General features: G+C 45.3%; 2 protein-coding genes across 6 annotated transcripts in view; both read right to left on the bottom strand.

Annotated features, from left to right (window-relative positions):
• Positions 1 to 6,523: 6,523 nt before the first annotated feature.
• On the bottom strand, positions 6,524 to 18,488 carry LOC134936150 (gastrula zinc finger protein XlCGF17.1-like). Of its 2 annotated transcripts, none has more exons than XM_063931066.1 (2): positions 18,413 to 18,488; positions 6,524 to 9,211 (listed from the first exon to the last, which is right to left on the bottom strand). In XM_063931066.1, the coding sequence occupies exon 2, from the start codon at positions 9,064 to 9,066 to the stop codon at positions 7,933 to 7,935; it is 1,134 nt and encodes a 377-aa protein (XP_063787136.1). In that variant the 5' UTR covers positions 9,067 to 9,211; positions 18,413 to 18,488; the 3' UTR covers positions 6,524 to 7,932. The 2 variants fall into 2 exon arrangements, with proteins under 2 accessions (XP_063787136.1, XP_063787137.1); XM_063931067.1 differs by lacking the exon at positions 18,413 to 18,488 and adding an exon at positions 9,341 to 9,926.
• LOC134936152 (oocyte zinc finger protein XlCOF7.1-like) overlaps positions 17,960 to 19,485 on the bottom strand; it is a 70,596-nt gene continuing 69,070 nt past the window's right edge. For all 4 annotated transcript variants that reach the window (XM_063931068.1, XM_063931069.1, XM_063931070.1 and 1 more), the window contains one exon: positions 17,960 to 19,122. In XM_063931068.1, the coding sequence (XP_063787138.1) occupies positions 18,012 to 18,977 (966 nt within the window). In that variant the 5' untranslated portion in view covers positions 18,978 to 19,122 and the 3' untranslated portion in view covers positions 17,960 to 18,011. The remainder of the gene's footprint in view (positions 19,123 to 19,485) is intronic.

Raw genomic sequence — 19,485 nt, 5'->3', positions numbered from 1 at the left:
GACAACCCGCCGAAGTCCGACACCCTTCTAGCAGATGCAATAGCCAACAAAAAGAGGACCTTGGCGGAGAGCCATTTAAGGTCCACCGTCTCAAGAGGCTCAAATGGAGACTCTTGCAGGGCATTCAGGACCACAGATAAATCCCATGGAGCCACAGGAGGGACATACGGAGGATGAATGCACAATATGCCCTGAGTGAAGGAAAGAACATCAGGAATAGACGTTATCTTTCTCTGAAACCACACTGGCAAGGCAGATATATGAACCTTGAGGAAGACCAGACGAAGTCCTAAGTCCAGGCCTTGTTGCAAAAATGCCAGAAGTCTGGAAGTACTAAACTTGTAAGCATCGTAATTCTTAGCAACACACCAGGTGAAGTAAGAATTCCAGACCCTATAATAAATCCGTGCAGAAGCAGGTTTGCGGGCCTTCAACATATTTGACTAATTGCCTCAGAAAATTCCCTGGCTCTCAGCAGTGAAGCTTCAAGAGCCACACCGTCAAAACCAGTCTGGCCAGGTCTGGGTAGGACACAAGGGCCCTGAATGAGGAGGTCTGGGCGTTGAGGAAGTAGAAGAGGATGCTCTAATGACAGACTCTGCAGGTCTGAGGACCAATGCCATCTGGGCCACGTTGGTGCAACTAGAAGTAGTATTCCTCCTTCTTGCTTGAACTTTTGCAGTACCCTGGGCAGGAGTGACACTGTAGGGAACACATATGGCAGTCGAAAGTTCCATGGAATTGCCAGTGCGTCCATGAACGCTGCTTGAGGATCCCTTGTACTTGATCACAAGACCTGAACTTTGTGAATGTGTCGATACGCCATCACGCCTACATCTGGTAGGCCCCATTTGTCCACTAGGAGTTGAAAGACTTCTGGATGAAGACTCCACTCTCCGGCATGCACGTCCACTTCCCAGTTGAGGACTCCCAGAATGAACACTGCCGATATTGCTGACAGATGGCGTTCCGTCCAACAAAGTATTTTTGACACTTCCATCATTGCCATGCGGCTCCGAGTGCCGCCTTGATGGTTTATGTAAGCCACCGTGGTGGCATTGTCTGATTGTACTTGAACAGGCCTGTTCTGTAGAAGAGGCAAGGCCACAGTCAAAGCATTGAACACTACCCGCAATTCCAGAATGTTTATCGGAAGGAGAGATTCCTCCTTGGTCCACCGACCCTGGAGAGAGTGTTGCTCCAGCACTGCACCCCAACCCCTCAGACTGCCATCTGTAGCCCACAGAACCCAGTTGGGGATCCAGAAGGGATGGCCCTTGCTCAACTGTTGGACCTGTAGCTACCAGCTCAGTGACAAATGAACCTCTGGAGTCAAGGAGATCATGTAAGAGCTGACCCAATGTGGCAGGCTATTCCATTTGGAAAGGATTAACCTCTGCAGAGGGTGGGAATGAAATGGAGTGTACTGCAGACCATGTCGAAAGCAGACACTATGAGGCCTAGTACTTGCATCGCCGAGTGTATTGACACTCTTGGGCAAGAAAGAAAGCATCTGATCTTGTCCTGAAGTTTCAAGAACTTTTCTGGAGACAGAAACAGCCTCTGGCAGTGTGTGTCCAGTAGTTCCCCCAGATGCACCATGCCCTGAGCAGGAACCAGCTGGGACTTTTTCCAGTTGATGAGCCACCCGTGGTCTTGTAGGAATTGGACCATCAGTTCCAGATGACTGAGTAGAACATTTTGCGAGTTCGCCAGGATCAGCAGGTCATCCAGATACAGCAGGATCCTGATTCCTTGACGACGGGGATGGACCATCATCACGGCCATTACCTTGGTGAAGATCCGAGGGGCCGTTGTCAATTCAAAAGGCAGAGCCTGAAATGGATAGTGGAGGTTGCCAATAGCAAACCGCAGATACTGTTGATGCGATATGACAATAGGGATATGCAGGTAAGCATCCTGAATGTCCAGGGATACCATAAAATCCCCAGGCTCCATGGCCAGTACAATAGAGCCATATGGAAAGACCCACTTGGTTTCAGGACAAGAAACAGGGTTGAGTAGTAACCCCCACCCACTTGGGACAGAGGTACTGGCACTATCACTCCTGTATCCAGGAGGGAATGCACAACCAAGTGTAGGGCTTGCGCATTCAACAGATCCGAAGGGATAATTGTCGAGCAGAACTGGCGAGTGGGACGTCTCTGAAAGGAGATTGCGTACCTGCCTCAGAGGCCGCCTCCTGAATATAGTGGGAGGCTGTGGTAATAAGAGACAGATACTGTCTGGCAGTGTCAGGAAAATCCAGAGGCAGCTCATCCTCAGTTGCCTCAACCCATGCTTTGATTCCTTTTTCAGCCAAGGAGACTGCCATAGTGGGTCTATGCACATCACCGGTAAGGGAGTAGATAGACTTCAGGCATCCCTCCGCACGGTTATCCGTCGGTTCCTTTAGTGAGGTGATGGTGACCAGCAGAGTAGATGATACCACAAGATGGGCAACACGGGTGTCCACTGGCAGTGGAGTTTCCCACTTGTTACTCAACTCCGCAGGGATAGGATAACGAGCTAGCATCTTTTTAGACAGGGAAAATTTCTTTCCTGGAGATGACCAGGATTACTGACGTATGTCAATTAAATGGTCAGAATGTGGCAAAACCACTTTAGCAACTTTCTGACATTAAAACTTCTGAATCAGGTTTCTTAGACACAGGAGTGGGATTGATCTCTTCATTAATTTGGAGAATCAGCTTAATAGCATCCACCAAGTCAGGAACATCAACCTGTGCTGTAGATTCCTTGTCAGAAGCGACTGTGGTATCAGTATATTCCCCATCCTCATCGGAAGAATTATCTGAAATATTTAATGGATTGTGAGGAAGTGTTGGCTCGCTTAGAGGACACATTGGCCCCAGAGGGGCATCGGGTCGACTTTTGTTTAACCAACGATTGATTTAATTGTTGTAATTGAGTAGACAATTATCCGCCCATGGTGGATTAACTACAGGGACAATATGTGTCTGCAATGGCACAGGAGGCGTAAGATGTGTAACAAGTGTAGTTAGCATACTTGAGAACATGGCCCAAGGTGGGTCCTGATTGACCACAGGTGTAGCAGGCTGACTGGGAGATACATGACACCCAGTGCGGAAACCATCAGCTAAAACTTCCCCCTCAGGTAAATCCGCGGTGCAAGCACTGCCTGATGCAGAAGCGCCCGTGAAGTCCCCACTCTGTGTGGCAGACATTATAGGTAATGTAGCCTCAGAGCGTAACAGTACAATATAACCAAATACAAAAACCTGCCAATAATCCCATTATGTGATAGTAAATATGAGACAGAGGATTTAAGCGGTGTGAGGTGACTGAAATACACAGTAAAAGACCCAAACAGAATATACTGTGTAGCACTAATATATATATATATTTATTAATTAGTGTGGTATATAGAATAAAGCACACACAGTAGCTATAGGCACACTCAGTCACAGGTACAATGCAGAAGTTATTACAGAGAAACAATAAAACTGCACTGGACTAGTAAAATTACATATAACTATGTATGTATAGATATAACAATGCACAGTAAATACTGGATGCTTATCACAGAATACTTGTATTAGAAATTCTGACAGTAGCATACTTGTTCTGAACTAACACTGTCTAAAATGACATGTAGAATACTTAAGGGCCTGTAAATGCTAAGCGCTGTAAGACAGGATTTACAGAAGAGACAGTGCCCTGCAATCCCGAAGACCAGCCCACCCCTGAGAAAATGGCGCTGCGTTTCTCTAGTCAGGGAGAGGAAAATACAGCTCCAGGGCGGGAACACCAGCAGTAGATGGTGCCCGGAGCTAGGGGAGGGGCTGCAGGTCAGCGCCTTATCCCCTATGCTGGACTTCACCACCGGGCACTGTGCAGCCTATTATAAACGGATTTTAATAAATCCGACCTGTACCCCCTTGCCCTGGTGGATATAGTGGGGTCCCTGTGCGGCAGTGTCCACGCCAGCACCGCGGTCCATCTCCTAGAACCACGGCCGGACCACAATTTAACTGGCGGGTCCCACCTGGGGGACCCTCTTACCTCCTCCCCACAATCCTGGAGAACAGCAGCGGCGGTGTGCCTAAGAACCGATGCGTCCCTGCTGCAAGTACCTGGGAACCCGGCCACGGGAGTATGCAGCGCCGCTGAGGGAGGTGATGGAGCCACAGCACAGTGTGTCATGAAGACATATAAAGTGCTGCGGCCCTTGAAGTCCTCTAAAAAGCTCTTTTCAGGGATGTCTAGTGCAGCCCCCGTTATGTGACCTGCACTGCAGGCACCAACTTACAAACTGAGCTCCAGTGCCTGGAGGCAGGGCTATAGAGGAGGCGTCCTGGGAACAGTCAAAGCTTTGTTGGTGCCTCGGATCAAGATCCAACTCTACACCCCAATGTTATTCCCTGTGGAATACCAGTGTACCCCGCTGCAGAAATATATCTTCTTCTGCTCAAGTACATATTCATCAGTATCTTATCAAAACATCATTTAGTATATATTCTTAGCGTTGCTCATTATATTTTCATATGCCATGGTCTGTGTGTGGCAACATAATGTATGTTATTTACATTAAACTATTTTTGGACCATGGTGTAGGGAGAAATGTCATCAGTCACATAGAAGCCACAGGTGAATTGTTACCTTACGTTCCACAGCACCAGGAACCTGATTCAGCTCCACCTCCCATTTCCCACCTCATTCCACCAAAGTATGAAATATATATTTATATAATATCCGTCATCCAATCTACTATAGACATGTATTTTCTTGAACATTGGGGGTCATTCTGACCCGATCGCACGCTGCAAGTTTTTTGCAGCCGTGCGATAGGGTCTGAACTGCGCATGCGTGGCGGCCGCATTGCACATGCGTGGAGGCCGCATTGCGTAGGCACGTCGCTGCTAGGCGACGCCCGTTGCCGGGCAGCGATGCCATTGATGAAGAAAGTGATCACACCGGCAATCGCAAGAAGATTGACAGGGAGAGGGCAGATACTCACCGTTTCCTGGGAGTGTCCGTCCGAACGCTGGCATGGCCGGCTGTTTCCTGGGAGGATTCCTGACATCAGCCCCTGACTGGATCTTCGCAGCGGGTAAGTCCTGAGCTGTGCAGAGACTGCACAAACTGTTGGTTTGTGCAGCTCACTGCAAAACCGATAGCTCCCCTGTACAGCCCTATCCTCCTCCCCTGTAGGCAGTGATTACCTGGTCGCAGCAGTGCAAAAAGTGTCCTGCGTGTGACCAGGTCTGAATTAGGCCCATTATACACATTATAGGGACTGGTTCAGGCATGGAGAATAGTCTCATCTGTCGAACAGTCTTCCACTTTACCATCCTTACCAAAACAAGGCATTAAACTATTAACTGTCCTTTGAACAGTTCCTACAAATCTAGTTGGTGCTTTTCGCTTCTCCAGGTGGGTTTCTCTCAGCAACTTTTCTTTACCCGGCCCTTTCCCAATGATCTCTAAGGAGACCTGATAGGAGATTATTGACCAATCATAAACTCACCAGGCTTCATATCATGCCAGCTGCTCCCAGCACTGCTGGTTGTGTGTGAGGAGACTATGCTCTGCTGTATCATCCTGAATTCCTTTTTTTGGGCATGGTAATAATTTATGGTGCTGTTATTTAATGCAGCATTATCTTTTTTTTTTGACCTACTATAGCATCTGGGCATGTGCAAATCAAAATCTAATATGGAAACAGGTTCTTGGGAACAGGTTTAGTGGATCGATAGACATCAACTGGTGCTTATGCAAGACTATGCCCTCTCCACACTGTGTTCCCTGTGAATTTTGACATAATTACTACCATGGTGGGGTTCTCTGAGGCAAAAGGCATATAGAGCAGTGTAGTTGTGGATTTGACTCCCATTATTAAATATATATTGTTTGTTTTAATACTTTTGTTCTATAAAATGTGGCCAATCAGTGCTTCTGGCTGCCCGCCAAATATATTACAATATACTGAGACATATTTCCTATACGGTGAATAGTCATTCTGTATTGCCCGGGAAAGGTCCATGTGTAGAGCTGGGTATTCTCTTTAGACAGGTAGGGCATGACTGGATCCTCTTACATAGGAAAAGCTGAACTGTTGTCACCATACCTCCCTTACCAATGTGAGTAAGCCTATGGGCCTCCTCAGTCAGGCCAGTTACTATGATTTTGGTACAGTGGTCTTTCCTTTAAGATATTATTATTATTATTATTATCATCATCATCATCTGGTACACATCCATTTTCCCTTCCAAGAGGAAATTTCCTGTTATAATCAAGACTGGTACACTTGTGTTACTTTCTCATAGGTTTAACCTCTCTCTATTATACAATATTTTCTTCTCTCGCTGGACCAGGATACTTTCTGTATGTCTCATAGTGGCTCATTGTCAAGTGAGATTAAATCAATGTCTCTATTGTCTTTTGTGACTGTACAGCTTTCCTTGGGCATTGAAATATCATTGTTCTGTGTGGGATGACTAGGTGTCATCTCATCTTGATTAAAACAATAGTCACTCTCTTTTGTCTTTCTCAAAACAGAATTTTTTCAAGTCTTCAAAATTTCATGCCATACAATATATCTACAGAACCAGATATCAGCTATTTATTGTCAAGTGCCAGCAAGCTAACAAATGTTATAATGATTGGTTAATATGGAATACAGGTGATCAGTGTCTTAGTTGCATAAATTTACAATATAATACCTAGATAACAAAATTAAAGGTGGCAAGATACCAATTTCTCTTCTGGAAGCTACTATATCAATAGACCCCTGGATATTTTATTGTACTACCCACCCCCTGGCCTGCAAATTTTCAAGGAAGTTGTCCCTAACACATTTTGGTGGTAGCGAAATCCCTGATTGCTCTCAATTGGAAAAAGACCTCTCCCCTGCCTCTTTCTGCACTTAAAACCCAGATTTGGCATGTTGCGGCCTTAATAACTTATTAACGTCATGATCAAGGACGTGTTGTTAACCAAGTTTGGGCTCCTTGGTTGTTTGCTCAGCATAAATTACCATCCCCTTTCTATTGAACGCTACCATTATGCATGGAGCCATCGGTGGCGAATGTTGTTTCCTCATCAACTTTCTTTCCACCCACCTATACTGTTGTATTTTGATTATTTTTATTGGCGATGTTCAATGCGTATCTACACTTCTGATTATGTTTCGTGGCACCTCAGCCCCCCTCCTAACCTCCCATATAACCCACTCCTCAATGTTATGACTTTTTTTCTGTTTTCTTGTTTCTTAATGTATTTAAAACTTGGTCTGTATTGGGTTCATGTTGCCTTATTTTTGGATTTATGGTTTCTGATTGACTATTCAAAATAAAGAATTATGAAAAAAAAATGTATGAGGGAAAGAATAATGAAGTATAAGACCAGAGGAGAGACCTGTAGGGTGATAAAGCGCAGAGTGCAGGATTCCTGAATAAATGTCCATTACTCTGCCAGTCATAGAAGGAAACCCAGTACTGAGAGGAGCTGCTGGAACTATGTCCTGGATAGAAAGCTTTATACTACTAGTCCCAGCACCTGCATGAACAGAACAACTGTATAGTACAGAGCTCAGTAATGGCAGCCTCATCCATAGTCTGTTATATCACAGCTCTAGATTCTAAAAGAGAGAATGACTGGGGAAAGGTCCACATCTCTCCTGTCTTTATCAAGACTTATTTCTATGAAACACTTAAAACATTCAGAAAATAAATATTTGCTCCCTTGAATGCATATTCTACAAATACAAGTTACACATTAAACACATGCTACATTCAGGACCTAGGAGTGACTCCTCATGTAATTACTAAGTATTATCTTTCTAGTAAAAAACACATGTCAGAGCCTGATTATTTGAATGGCTTCTCTCCTATGTGATTCTTCTTATGTTTTTCAAAATTTGAATGATCAGAAAAACACTTGCTGCATTCAGGAGCAATTAAATGGTTTCTCTCCTGTGTGACTCCTCAGATGTGAAACAAGATGATGCCTCTGGGAAAAACACTTGCTGCATTCAGAACATTTTAATGGTTTCTCTCCTGTGTGAATCCTCTGATGCATAACAAGATATGACTTCTGGGAAAAACACTTGCTGCATTCAGAACATTTTAATGGTTTCTCTCCTGTGTGAATCCTTATATGACTATGAAGCCCACACTTGCTTTTAAAACATCTGCTGCATTCAGAGCACTTAAATGGTTTTTCTCCAGTGTGAAACCTATGATGTGTAACAAGATTTGACTTATAAAAAAAACACTTGCTGCATTCAGAACATTTAAATGGTTTTTCTCCAGTGTGACTCCTCTGATGTCTGACAAGTTGTGTTTTGGAAGTGAAACACTTGCTGCATTCAGAACATGTAAATGGTTTCTCTCCTGTGTGAATCCTTATATGACTATGAAGCCCACACTTGCTTTTAAAACATCTGCTGCATTCAGAGCACTTAAATGGTTTTTCTCCAGTGTGAAACCTATGATGTGTAACAAGATTTGACTTATAAAAAAAACACTTGCTGCATTCAGAACATTTAAATGGTTTTTCTCCAGTGTGACTCCTCTGATGTCTGACAAGTTGTGTTTTGGAAGTGAAACATTTGCTGCATTCAAAACATGTAAATGGTTTCTCTCCTGTGTGACTCCTCTGATGTCTAACAAGCTCTTGCTTTGTGGAAAAATACTTGCTGCATTCAGAGCATTTAAATGGTTTCTCTCCTGTATGAATCCTCAAATGTCTAACAAGTTGTGTCCAATGGGAAAAACACTTACTGCACTCATTGCATTTAAATGGTTTTTCTCCTGTGTGACTCCTCAGATGTCTAACAAGTTGTGTTTTGGAAGTGAAACACTTGCTGTATTCAGAACATGTAAATGGTTTCACTCCTGTGTGACTCCTCTGATGTATGAGTAGTTGTGGTTTATCTCTAAAGCTTTTTTCACATTCAGAGCACAGATGCGGTCTCTCTCCTGTGTGAATCTTCTGATGTATGTGAAGCTGTGATTTATATGTAAAGCGTTTGTCACACTCAGAGCACAGATGACGTTTCTCTCCTGTGAGACTCATCATGTATTAGATGAGAAACAAAATTAGAGGTTGAACATTTCTTCGATCCAGAAAATGAGAATCGTTTCTGTGAATCCTCCAGAGGTTTATGAAGAAACTACGTCTTTAATTGGCTTGATCAGATAGAAAGCTCAAATACTTATTTATCCTGGAAGAAAGTTATGTAAAAAGCATAAAGGTTACCACGTTATTCTATTTTTTTGTTCGAAATGTTTTATTGTATAAGGTACATGATGCATATTTATATAAAATAAACACATATCACTAAGTCACTAACCATTTTTTTATAATTGTGTTTACTGCCAAAGTGAAATATCCTCATTTCCAGTCATATGTGCAGCACATAAAGCTCTGTCCTCCTACAACAAATACCAGTATGTTTATAGTACATATGGTTTAGTAGTGCTTAAAGAAAATTACATAATCCTTGTACTCTACCCTCAGCCTGTACAGATTACACATTACTCAGACCCAGCACTGACCATAGATGGGTAACACATGCTACTGATTCTGTCACACCTACTGCCAGCTGATGCACCAGGATGCCGCCATTGTCTCTGCACACACCACGGGAATGTGATCATCTCACAGTCACTCAGCTCAGTGTGATATGAGTGCAGAGGAACCAGTGATTATTCTCATATGAGTTACGAGGTTACTAAAGGATAATAGGACATTATAATGGAAGAGACTAAAATAAGATTTTACTTACTGGTAAATCTATTTCTCTAACGTCCGTAGTGGATGCTGGGAACTCCGTAAGGACCATGTGGGAACAGACGGGCTCCGCAGGAGACATGGGCCCTCTAAGAAAGAATTAGGAATACTGGTGTGCACTGGCTCCTCCCTCTATGTCCCTCCTCCAGACCTCAGTTAAGGAAACTGTGCCTGGAAGAGCTGACAGTCCAAGGAAAGGATTTTGGAATCCAGGGTAAGACTCATACCAGCCACACCAATCACACCGTATAACTTGTGATAAACTTACCCAGTTAACAGTATGAACAACAACAGAGCATCAGATAAACCTGATGCAACCATAACATAACCCTTATTTAAGCAATAACTATATACAAGTATTGCAGAAGAAGTCCGCACTTGGGACGGGCACCCAGCATCCACTACGGACTACGAGAAATAGATTTACCGGTAAGTAAAATCTTATTTTCTCTAACGTCTTAGTGGATGCTGGGAACTCCGTAAGGACCATGGGGATTATACCAAAGCTCCCAAACGGGCGGGAGAGTGCAGATGACTCTGCAGCACCGAATGAGCAAACACAAGGTCCTCCTCAACCAGGGTATCAAACTTGTAGAACTTTGCAAAAGTGTTTGAACCTGACCAAGTAGCTGCTCGGCAAAGCTGTAATGCCGAGACCCTTCGGGCAGCCGCCCAAGAAGAGCCCACCTTCCTTGTGGAGTGGGCTTTTACTGATTTTGGAAGCGACAATCCAGCCGCAGAATGAGCCTGCTGAATCGTGTTACAGATCCAGCGAGCAATAGTTTGCTTTGAAGCAGGAGCACCCAGCTTGTTGGATGCATACAGGACAAACAGCGACTCAATTTTCGTGACTCTAGCCATTCTGGCTACATAAACCTTCAAAGCCCTGACTACATCTAGTAACTCTGAATCCTGCAAGTCACGGGTAGCCACAGGCACCACAATAGGTTGGTTCATATGAGAAGATGACACCACTTTTGGCAGAAATTGCGGACGAGTCCGCAATTCTGCCCTGTCCATATGGAAAACCAGATAGGGGCTTTTATGTGACAAAGCCGCCAATTCTGACACACGCCTAGCCGAAGCCAAGGCCAATAGCATGACCACCTTCCACGTGAGATATTTTAACTCCACGGTTTTAAGTGGCTCAAACCAGTGTGATTTCAAGAAACTCAACACCACGTTAAGATCCCAAGGTGCCACTGGAGGCACAAACGGGGGCTGAATATGCAGCACTCCCTTTACAATGTCTGAACTTCAGGAAGAGAAGCCAGTTCTTTTTGAAAGAAAATGGATAGGGCCGAAATCTTGACCTTAATGGACCCCAATTTTGGGCCAAAGTCACTCCCGACTGTAGGAAGTGAAGGAAACGGCCCAGCTGGAATTCCTCTGTAGGGGCATTCCTGGCCTCACACCAAGCAACATATTTTTGCCATATACGGTGATACTGTTTAGCAGTCACGCCCTTCCTAGCCTTTATTAGCGTAGGAATAACCTCATCCGGAATGCCTTTTTCTGCTAGAATCCGGCGTTCAACCACCATGCCGTTAAACGCAGCCGCGGTAAGTCTTGGAACAGACAGGGCCCCTGTTGCAACAGAACCTGTCTGAGAGGCAGAGGCCATGGGTCCTCTGTGAGCATTTCTTGCAGTTCCAGATACCAAGTCCTTCTTGTTCTCACTCCTCTATTCTTACGATTCTCAGCACCTTGTGTATGAGAGGAAGAGGAGGAAACACATAAACCGACTGGAACACCCACGGTGTCACTAGTGCGTCCACAGCTATCGCCTGAGGGTCTCTTGACCTGGCGCAATACATTTGTAGCTTTTTGTTGAGGCGGGATGCCATCATGTCCACCTGTGGCAGTTCCCAACGACTTGTAATCTGTGTGAAGACTTCTTGATGAACTCCCCACTCTCCCGGGTGGAGGTCGTGCCTGTTGAGAAAGGCTGCTTCCCAGTTGTCCACTCCTGGAATGAACACTACCGACAGTGCTTTTACGCGTTTCTCCGCCCAGCAAAGAATTTTGGTGGCTTCCGCCATCGCCATCCTGCTCCTTGTGCCGTCTTGGCGGTTTACATGAGCCACTGCAGTGATGTTGTCTGACTGAATCAGCACCGGCTGGTTGCGAAGCAGAGGCTCCGCTTGACTTAGGGCGTTGTATATGGCCCTTAGTTCCAGAATATTGATGTGCAGACAAGTCTCCTGACTTGACCACAGACCCTGGAAATTATCTTCCCTGTGTGACTGCCCACCACCCTCTGAGGCTTGCATCCGTGGTCACCAGGACCCAGTCCTGAATGCCAAACCTGCGACCCTCGAGAAGGTGAGCACTCTGCAGCCACCACAGAAGAGACACCCTGGCCCTGGGGGATAGGGTGATCAGCCGCTGCATCTGAAGATGCGATCCGGACCACTTGTCCAACAGATCCCACTGAAAAGTCCTCGGATGGAACCTGCCGAAGGGAATGGCTTCGTATGACGCCACCATCTTTCCCAGGACTCGCGTGCATTGATGCACCGACACCTGTTTTGGTTTTAAGAGGTCTCTGACCAGAGTCATAAGCTCCTGAGCCTTCTCCATCGGGAGAAAAACCTTCTTCTGGTCTGTGTCCAGAATCATGCCCAGGAAGGGCAGACGCGTCGTAGGAATCAGCTGCGACTTTGGAATATTCAGAATCCATTCGTGCTGTTGCAACACTTCCCGAGAGTATGCTATGCTGATCAGCAACTGCTCTCTGGACCTCGCCTTTATGAGGAGATCGTCCAAGTATGGGATAATTGTGACTCCTTGCTTTCACAGTAGCACCATCATTTCTGCCATTACCTTGGTAAATATTCTCGGTGCCGTGGACAGACCAAACGGCAACGTCTGGAATTGGTAATGACAGTCCTGTACCACAAATCTGAGGTACACCTGATGAGGTGGATAAATGGGAACATGCAGGTAAGTATCCTTTATGTCCAGAGACACCATAAAATCCCCCTCTTCCAGGCTTGCAATGACCGCACTGAGCGATTCCATCTTGAACTTGAACCTTTTCAGGTAAATGTTCAGGGATTTTAAATTCAATATAGGTCTGACCGAACCGTCCGGTTTCGGTACCACAAACATTGTGGAATAGTAACCCCTTCCCTGTTGAAGGAGGGGAACCTTTACCACCACCTGCTGGAGATATAATTTGTGAATTGCCGCTAACACTATTTCCCTCTCTATGGGGGAAGCTGGAAGGGCCGATTTGAGGTAACGGTGAGGGGGCATCACTTCGAATTCCAGCTTGTATCCCTGAGATACAATCTGTATAGCCCAGGGATCCACCCGTGAGCGAACCCATTGGTGGCTGAAATTTTGGAGACGTGCCCCCACCGATCCTGGCTGTACCGGTGGAGCCCCAGCGTCATGCGGTGGATTTAGTGGAAGCCGGGGAGGACTTCTGTTCCTGGGAACTAGCTGTATTGTGCAGCTTCTTTCCTCTACCCCTGCCAAGAAAGGACGCACATCGGACTTTCTTGCCTCTTTGTGATCGAAAGGACTGCATTTGGTAATACGGTGCTTTCTTAGGTTGTGAGGGAATATATGGCAAAAAAATTTGACTTCCCAGCCGTAGCTGTGGAAACTAGGTCAGAAAGACCGTCACCAAACAATTCATCACCCTTATAAGGTAAAACCTCCATGTGCCTTTTTGAGTCGTCATCACCTGTCCATTGTCGAGTCCACAGGACCCTTCTGGCAGAAATCGACATTGCATTTATTCTAGAGCCCAGTAGGCTAATATCTCTCTGGACATCTCTCATATATAGGACAGCGTCTTTTATATGCCCCAGGTTTAGTAATATAGTATCCTTGTCCAAGGTATCAAGTTCCTCAGATAAAGTATCTGTCCATGCTGCTACAGCACTACACATCCAGGCCGACGCAATTGCCGGCCTTAGTATGGTACCTGAATGTGTATAAACAGACTTCAGGATACCTTCCTGCTTTCTATCCGCAGGATCTGTTAAGGTGGCCGTATCCTGTGACGGCAGGGCTACCTTCTTAGATAAGCGTGTCAAAGCTTTGTCTACCCTAGGGGAGGATTCCCAGCGTAACCTGTCCGCTGGCGGGAAAGGATACGCCATAAGCAACCGTTTGAAAATCTGCATTTTCCTATCTGGAGATTCCCAAGCTTTTTCACATAACTCATTTAACTCATGTGAAGGGGGAAAGGTCACCTCATGCCTTTTTTCCCCAAACATATAAACCCTCTTGTCAGGGACTGGGGTTTTCCTCTGAGATGTGCAATACATCCTTCATTGCTATAATCATGTAGTGGATGGCTTTAGCAACTTTGCATCATCGCCATCGACACTGGAGTCAGAATCCGTGTCGATATCTGTGTCTACAATTTTGGATAGTGGGCACTTCTGAGACCCTGACGGCCTCTGCGCTGTAGGATCAGGCATGGGTTGAGACCCTGACTGTCCCAAGGCTTCAGCTTTATCCAACCTTTTATGCAAGGAAGTAACATCATCATTTAAAACCTTCCACATATCCATCCAATCGGGCGTCGGCGACGATCCCACATTGCTCTGCTTCCACATAGCCTTCCTCGTCAAACATGCCGACACAAGCGTACCGCACACACAGGGGATGCTCTATTTGAGGACAGAACCCCCACAAGGCCTTTTGGAGAGACTGAGAGTATGCCAGCACACACCCCAACGCTATATGAACCAGGAATTACACAGTAACTTAGTGTTTACCCAGTAGCTGCTGTATACACTGATTTTGCGCTAAATTTATGTGCCACCCCTCTCTTTTTACCCTCTTTCTACCGTGAGTCTGCAGGAGAGAACCTGGGGAGAGTCCTCTCAGCGGAGCTGTGGAGAGAAAATGGCGCTGGTGAGTGCTGAGGAAGAAGCCCCGCCCCCTCAGCGGCGGGCTTCTGTCCCGCGATTTTGTGTAAAATAATGGCGGGGGCTCATCCATATATACAGTGCCCAACTGTATATATGCTGCTTTTGCCAAGAGGTACCTAATTGCTGCCCAGGGCGCCCCCCCCCCTGCGCCCTGCACCCTACAGTGACCGGAGTGTGTGGGTTTAATGTGGGAGCAATGGCGCACAGCTGCAGTGCTGTGCGCTACCTCATATGAAGACTGGAGTCTTCTGCCGCCGCTTTTGACGTCTTCTTGCTTCTCACGCCGGCTTCTGGCTCTGCGAGGGGGACGGCGGCGTGGCTCTGGGATCGGACGACCAAGGGTGCGTTCCTGTGTTCGATCCCTCTGGAGCTAATGGTGTCCAGTAGCCTAAGAAGCATGACCTATCCGCAGTTAGTAGGGCTGCTTCTCTCCCCTCAGTCCCACGTAGCAGAGTCTGTTGCCAGCAGATCTCTCTGAAAATAAAAAAATCCTAACAAAATACTTTCTATTTAGCAAGCTCAGGAGAGCTCACTAAGGTGCACCCAGCTCGTCCGGGCACAGATTCAAACTGAGGTCTGGAGGAGGGACATAGAGGGAGGAGCCAGTGCACACCAGTATTCCTAATTCTTTCTTAGAGTGCCCTGTTTCCTGCGGAACCCGTCTATTCCCCCATGGTCCTTACGGAGTTCCCAGCATCCACTAGGACGTTAGAGAAAGTAGGTTTGGTGCAAGATAGTAGCAGGGGCGGATTGGGATCGAACACCAGCCCTGGAAATTTATGGAAGCAGCCCTAATGAGGGCAGAGTCTGTTATGGGGGAGGGGCCTCATTTGCTTTACGCTATGCTATTGTTTACCTGTGACTGTGGCCCTCATTCTGAGTTGATCGCTCGCTAGCTACTTTTAGCAGCCATGCAAACGCATAGTCACCACCCACGGGGGAGTGTATTTTCACTTTGCAAGTGTGCGATTGCATGTGCAGCCAAGCGACACAAACACATTTTGTGCAAAACAAGACCAGCCCTGTAGTTACTTAACCTGTGCGATGATTCTAGCGACGGAGGTCCCGGAATTGACGTCAGATACCCGCCCTGCAAACGCCTGCGTTTTCCCAAACACTGCCAGAAATGGTCAGTTGCCACCCACAAACGCCCTCTTCCTGTCAATCTCCTTGCGATCGGCTGTGCGAATGGATTAGTCGCTAAAAGCATTGCACAACAACGATGCTCTTTGTACCCGTACGACGTGCATGCACATTGCGGCGTATACGCAGTTTTACCATTTTTTACTTGATCGCAGCGCTGTGAAAATCAGCAGCGAGCGATCAACTCGGAATGACACCCTTTATGTATATGCTGCTACAATACCCTTCCCTGATGTACATCTGTACATCTGAATATACAAAGACTGATATGAAACCCCTTTTCTAACCTTATATGTTTCAAAGCACAGGAAGGAGGAGCACACACTACATACAGCACCGTACAGGGAGGGAGTACACACAAGTAGTGAAACACAGACACAGGGGACCAACGCAGCAGAATTACACGCATAGCACTAAATGTATAGCACTGCATTACACTAATATAGCACAACATTACAGGTATAGCACCGCACTATATGACTAGCACCACATTACATACATAGCCACTGCATTACATACGTAGCCACCGCATTACATTCATAGACACTGCATAAATAGGCCCATCATCATGGACAGACATTGGGCAGCTATAGGGCTGAAGGACGTTGCATTAGAGATTGTCCAGGGCTGGCTGAGTGCTGCTTGATCAGCTGGCATCCTGAGAATAAAGTACATCCTGCTCCTGTCCAGTCCCCAAACCATACACTGTGACCAGGGACACCCTATCCTTTACACCATTATGATAATGCAAATAATGTAATTAAAAATAACCTCTCTGCTGTGTCCCCTTCAGTGCTCAGTCGCCGCTCTGGCCAGTTCATTGAGAGTGCGGGAGCTGGGGTGGCAGCGGTTGTAGTGAACCCGAGTCCGACCATCGCTTTGCTGCTGCTCCTGGGCCGGGCTCGTCGAAGAGATCTTTGGCCGGGGACAGGGAGAGGACGCTGCTGGGCTGGTAAACTTTCTCAAGGTCCCCCATTGGTAAAAAGCTTCACCACTTTTCATGGCTAGCGGCACCTGGAAGTGCCCGCTAGCCTAACTTCCAGATTGCATTTCAATGAACCACAAGTACTGGAAGCAGTGTGAGCTAGCCCAGCCTGAGTGTGAATCAGCCTGGCTGAGGGGGATATGGGACCAGCCCATCGGAATCTGTCATGATGTCCTGGTGGGCCAATCCGCCCCTGGTAGCTGTACTCCCTGCACCTCTGGTAGCTAAACCCTGCATATAACACATGTAACTGTGACGCCATGCTTCGGGCAAGGTGCCTTGCTGCGCTCGGCACAGATTACCGTTCCCAATCGTAGTTCACGTGGATCATAAAGTATGGAAAGTTCCACAAAATAGTTTTTTGGGGAAAAACTTATGTCAACCTTTTCATGTGTCGACCATTTCTATGTGTCGACGTCGAACATGTCAATGTGGCCGACCATCCAAACGGATACCCTCCTAACCTCCCATATAACCCACCCCTCAATGTTATGACTTTTTTCTGTTTCCTTGTTTTTTAATGTATTTAAAACTTGGTCTGTATTGGGCTCATGTTGCCCTTGTTTTTGGATTTATTGTTTCTGATTGACTATTCAAAATAAAGAATTATGAAAAAGAAAAAGATATGAGGGAAAGAGTAATGAAGTATAAGACCAGAGAAGAGACCTGTAGGGTGATAAAGCGCAGAGGTCAGGATTCCTGAATAAATGTCCATTACTCTGCCAGTCATAGAAGGAAACCCAGTACTGAGAGGAGCTGTTGGAACTATCTCCTGGATAGAAAGCTTTATACTACTAGTCCCAGCACCTGCATGAACAGAACTGTATAGTACAGAGCTCAGTAATGGCAGCCTCATCCATAGTCTGTTATATCACAGCTCTAGATTCTAAAAGAGAGAATGACTGGGGGGGAGGGGGTCCACATCTCACATCTCTCCTGTCTTTATCAAAACTTCTTTCTATAAAACACTTAAAACATTCAGAAAATAAATATTTGCTCCCTTGAATGCATATTCTACTGATACAAGTTACACATTAAACACATGCTACATTCAGGACCTAGGAGTGACTCCTCATGTAATTACTAAGTATTATCTTTCTGGTAAAAAACACATGCTGGAGCCTGATCATTTGAATGGCTTCTCTCCTATGTGATTCTTCTTATGTTTTTCAAAAATTTAATGATCAGAAAAACACTTGCTGCATTCAGGAGCAATTAAATGGTTTCTCTCCTGTGTGACTCCTCTGATGTGAAACAAGATGATGCCTTTGGGAAAAACACTGGCTGCATTCAGAACATTTTAATGGTTTCTCTCCTGTGTGAATCCTCTGATGTGTAACAAGATGTGACTTCTGGGAAAAACATTTGCTGCATTCAGAACATTTTAATGGTTTCTCTCCTGTGTGAATCCTTATATGACTATGAAGCCCACACTTGGATTTAAAACACTTGCTGCATTCAGAGCACTTAAATGGTTTTTCTCCAGTGTGAAACCTATGATGTGTAACAAGATCTGACTTATGAAAAAAACACTTGCTGCATTCAGAACATTTAAATGTTTTTTCTCCAGTGTGAATCCTCTGATGTCTAACAAGATGTGAGCTACCTGAATAGCATTTGCTGCACTCAGAGCATTTAAATGGTTTCTCTCCTGTGTGACTCCTCAGATGTCTAAGAAGATTTTGCTTTGTGGAAAAACACTTGCTGCATTCAGAGCATTTAAATGGTTTCTCTCCTGTATGAATCCTCAGATGTATAACAAGTTGTGTCCAATGGGAAAAACACTTACTGCACTCAGTGCATTTAAATGGTTTTTCTCCTGTGTGACTCCTCATATGTCTAACAAGATGTGTTTTGGAAGTGAAACACTTGCTGCATTCAGAACATGTAAATGGTTTCACTCCTGTGTGACTCCTCTGATGTACGAGAAGTTGTGATTTCTCTCTAAAGCTTTTGTCACACTCAGAGCACAGATGCGGTTTCTGTCCTGTGTGAATCTTCTGATGTGCATAAAGACCCGACTCGTATGAAAAACACTTGCAGCATTCAGAACATGTAAATGGTCTCTCTCCTGTGTGCCTCCTCTGATGTACGAGTAGCTGTGATTTATATGCAAAGCGTTTGTCACACTCAGAGCACAGATGACGTTTCTCTCCTGTGAGACTCATCATGTATTAGATGAGAAACAAAATTAGACGAACATTTCTTCGATCCAGAAAATGAGAATCGTTTCTGTGAATCCTCCAGAGGTTTATGAAGAAACTACGTCTTTAATTGGCTTGATCAGATAGAAATCTCAAATACTTCTTATTTATCCTGAAAGAAAGTTATGTAAAAAGCATAAAGGTTATCAGGTTATTCTATTTTTATATTAGAAATGTTTTATTGTATAAGGTACATGATGCATATTTATATAAAATAAACACATATCACTAAGTCACTAACAATTTTTTTTATAATTGTGTTTACTGCCAAACTGAAATATCCTCATTTCCAGTCATATGTGCAGCACATAAAGCTCTGTCCCCCTACAGCAAATACCAATATTTTTATAGTACATATGGTTTAGTAGTGCTTAAAGAAAATTACATAATCCTTGTACTCTACCCTCAGCCTGTACAGATTACACATTACTCAGACCCAGCACTGACCATAGATGGGTAACACATGCTACTGATT

The sequence above is a fragment of the Pseudophryne corroboree genome, chromosome 6 (assembly GCF_028390025.1).
Source record: "Pseudophryne corroboree isolate aPseCor3 chromosome 6, aPseCor3.hap2, whole genome shotgun sequence".
NCBI classification, from domain to species: Eukaryota; Metazoa; Chordata; class Amphibia; order Anura; family Myobatrachidae; genus Pseudophryne; species Pseudophryne corroboree.
The sequence above is the reverse complement of the archived record's forward strand: the minus strand, read 5'-3'. Positions and strand labels throughout refer to the sequence as shown.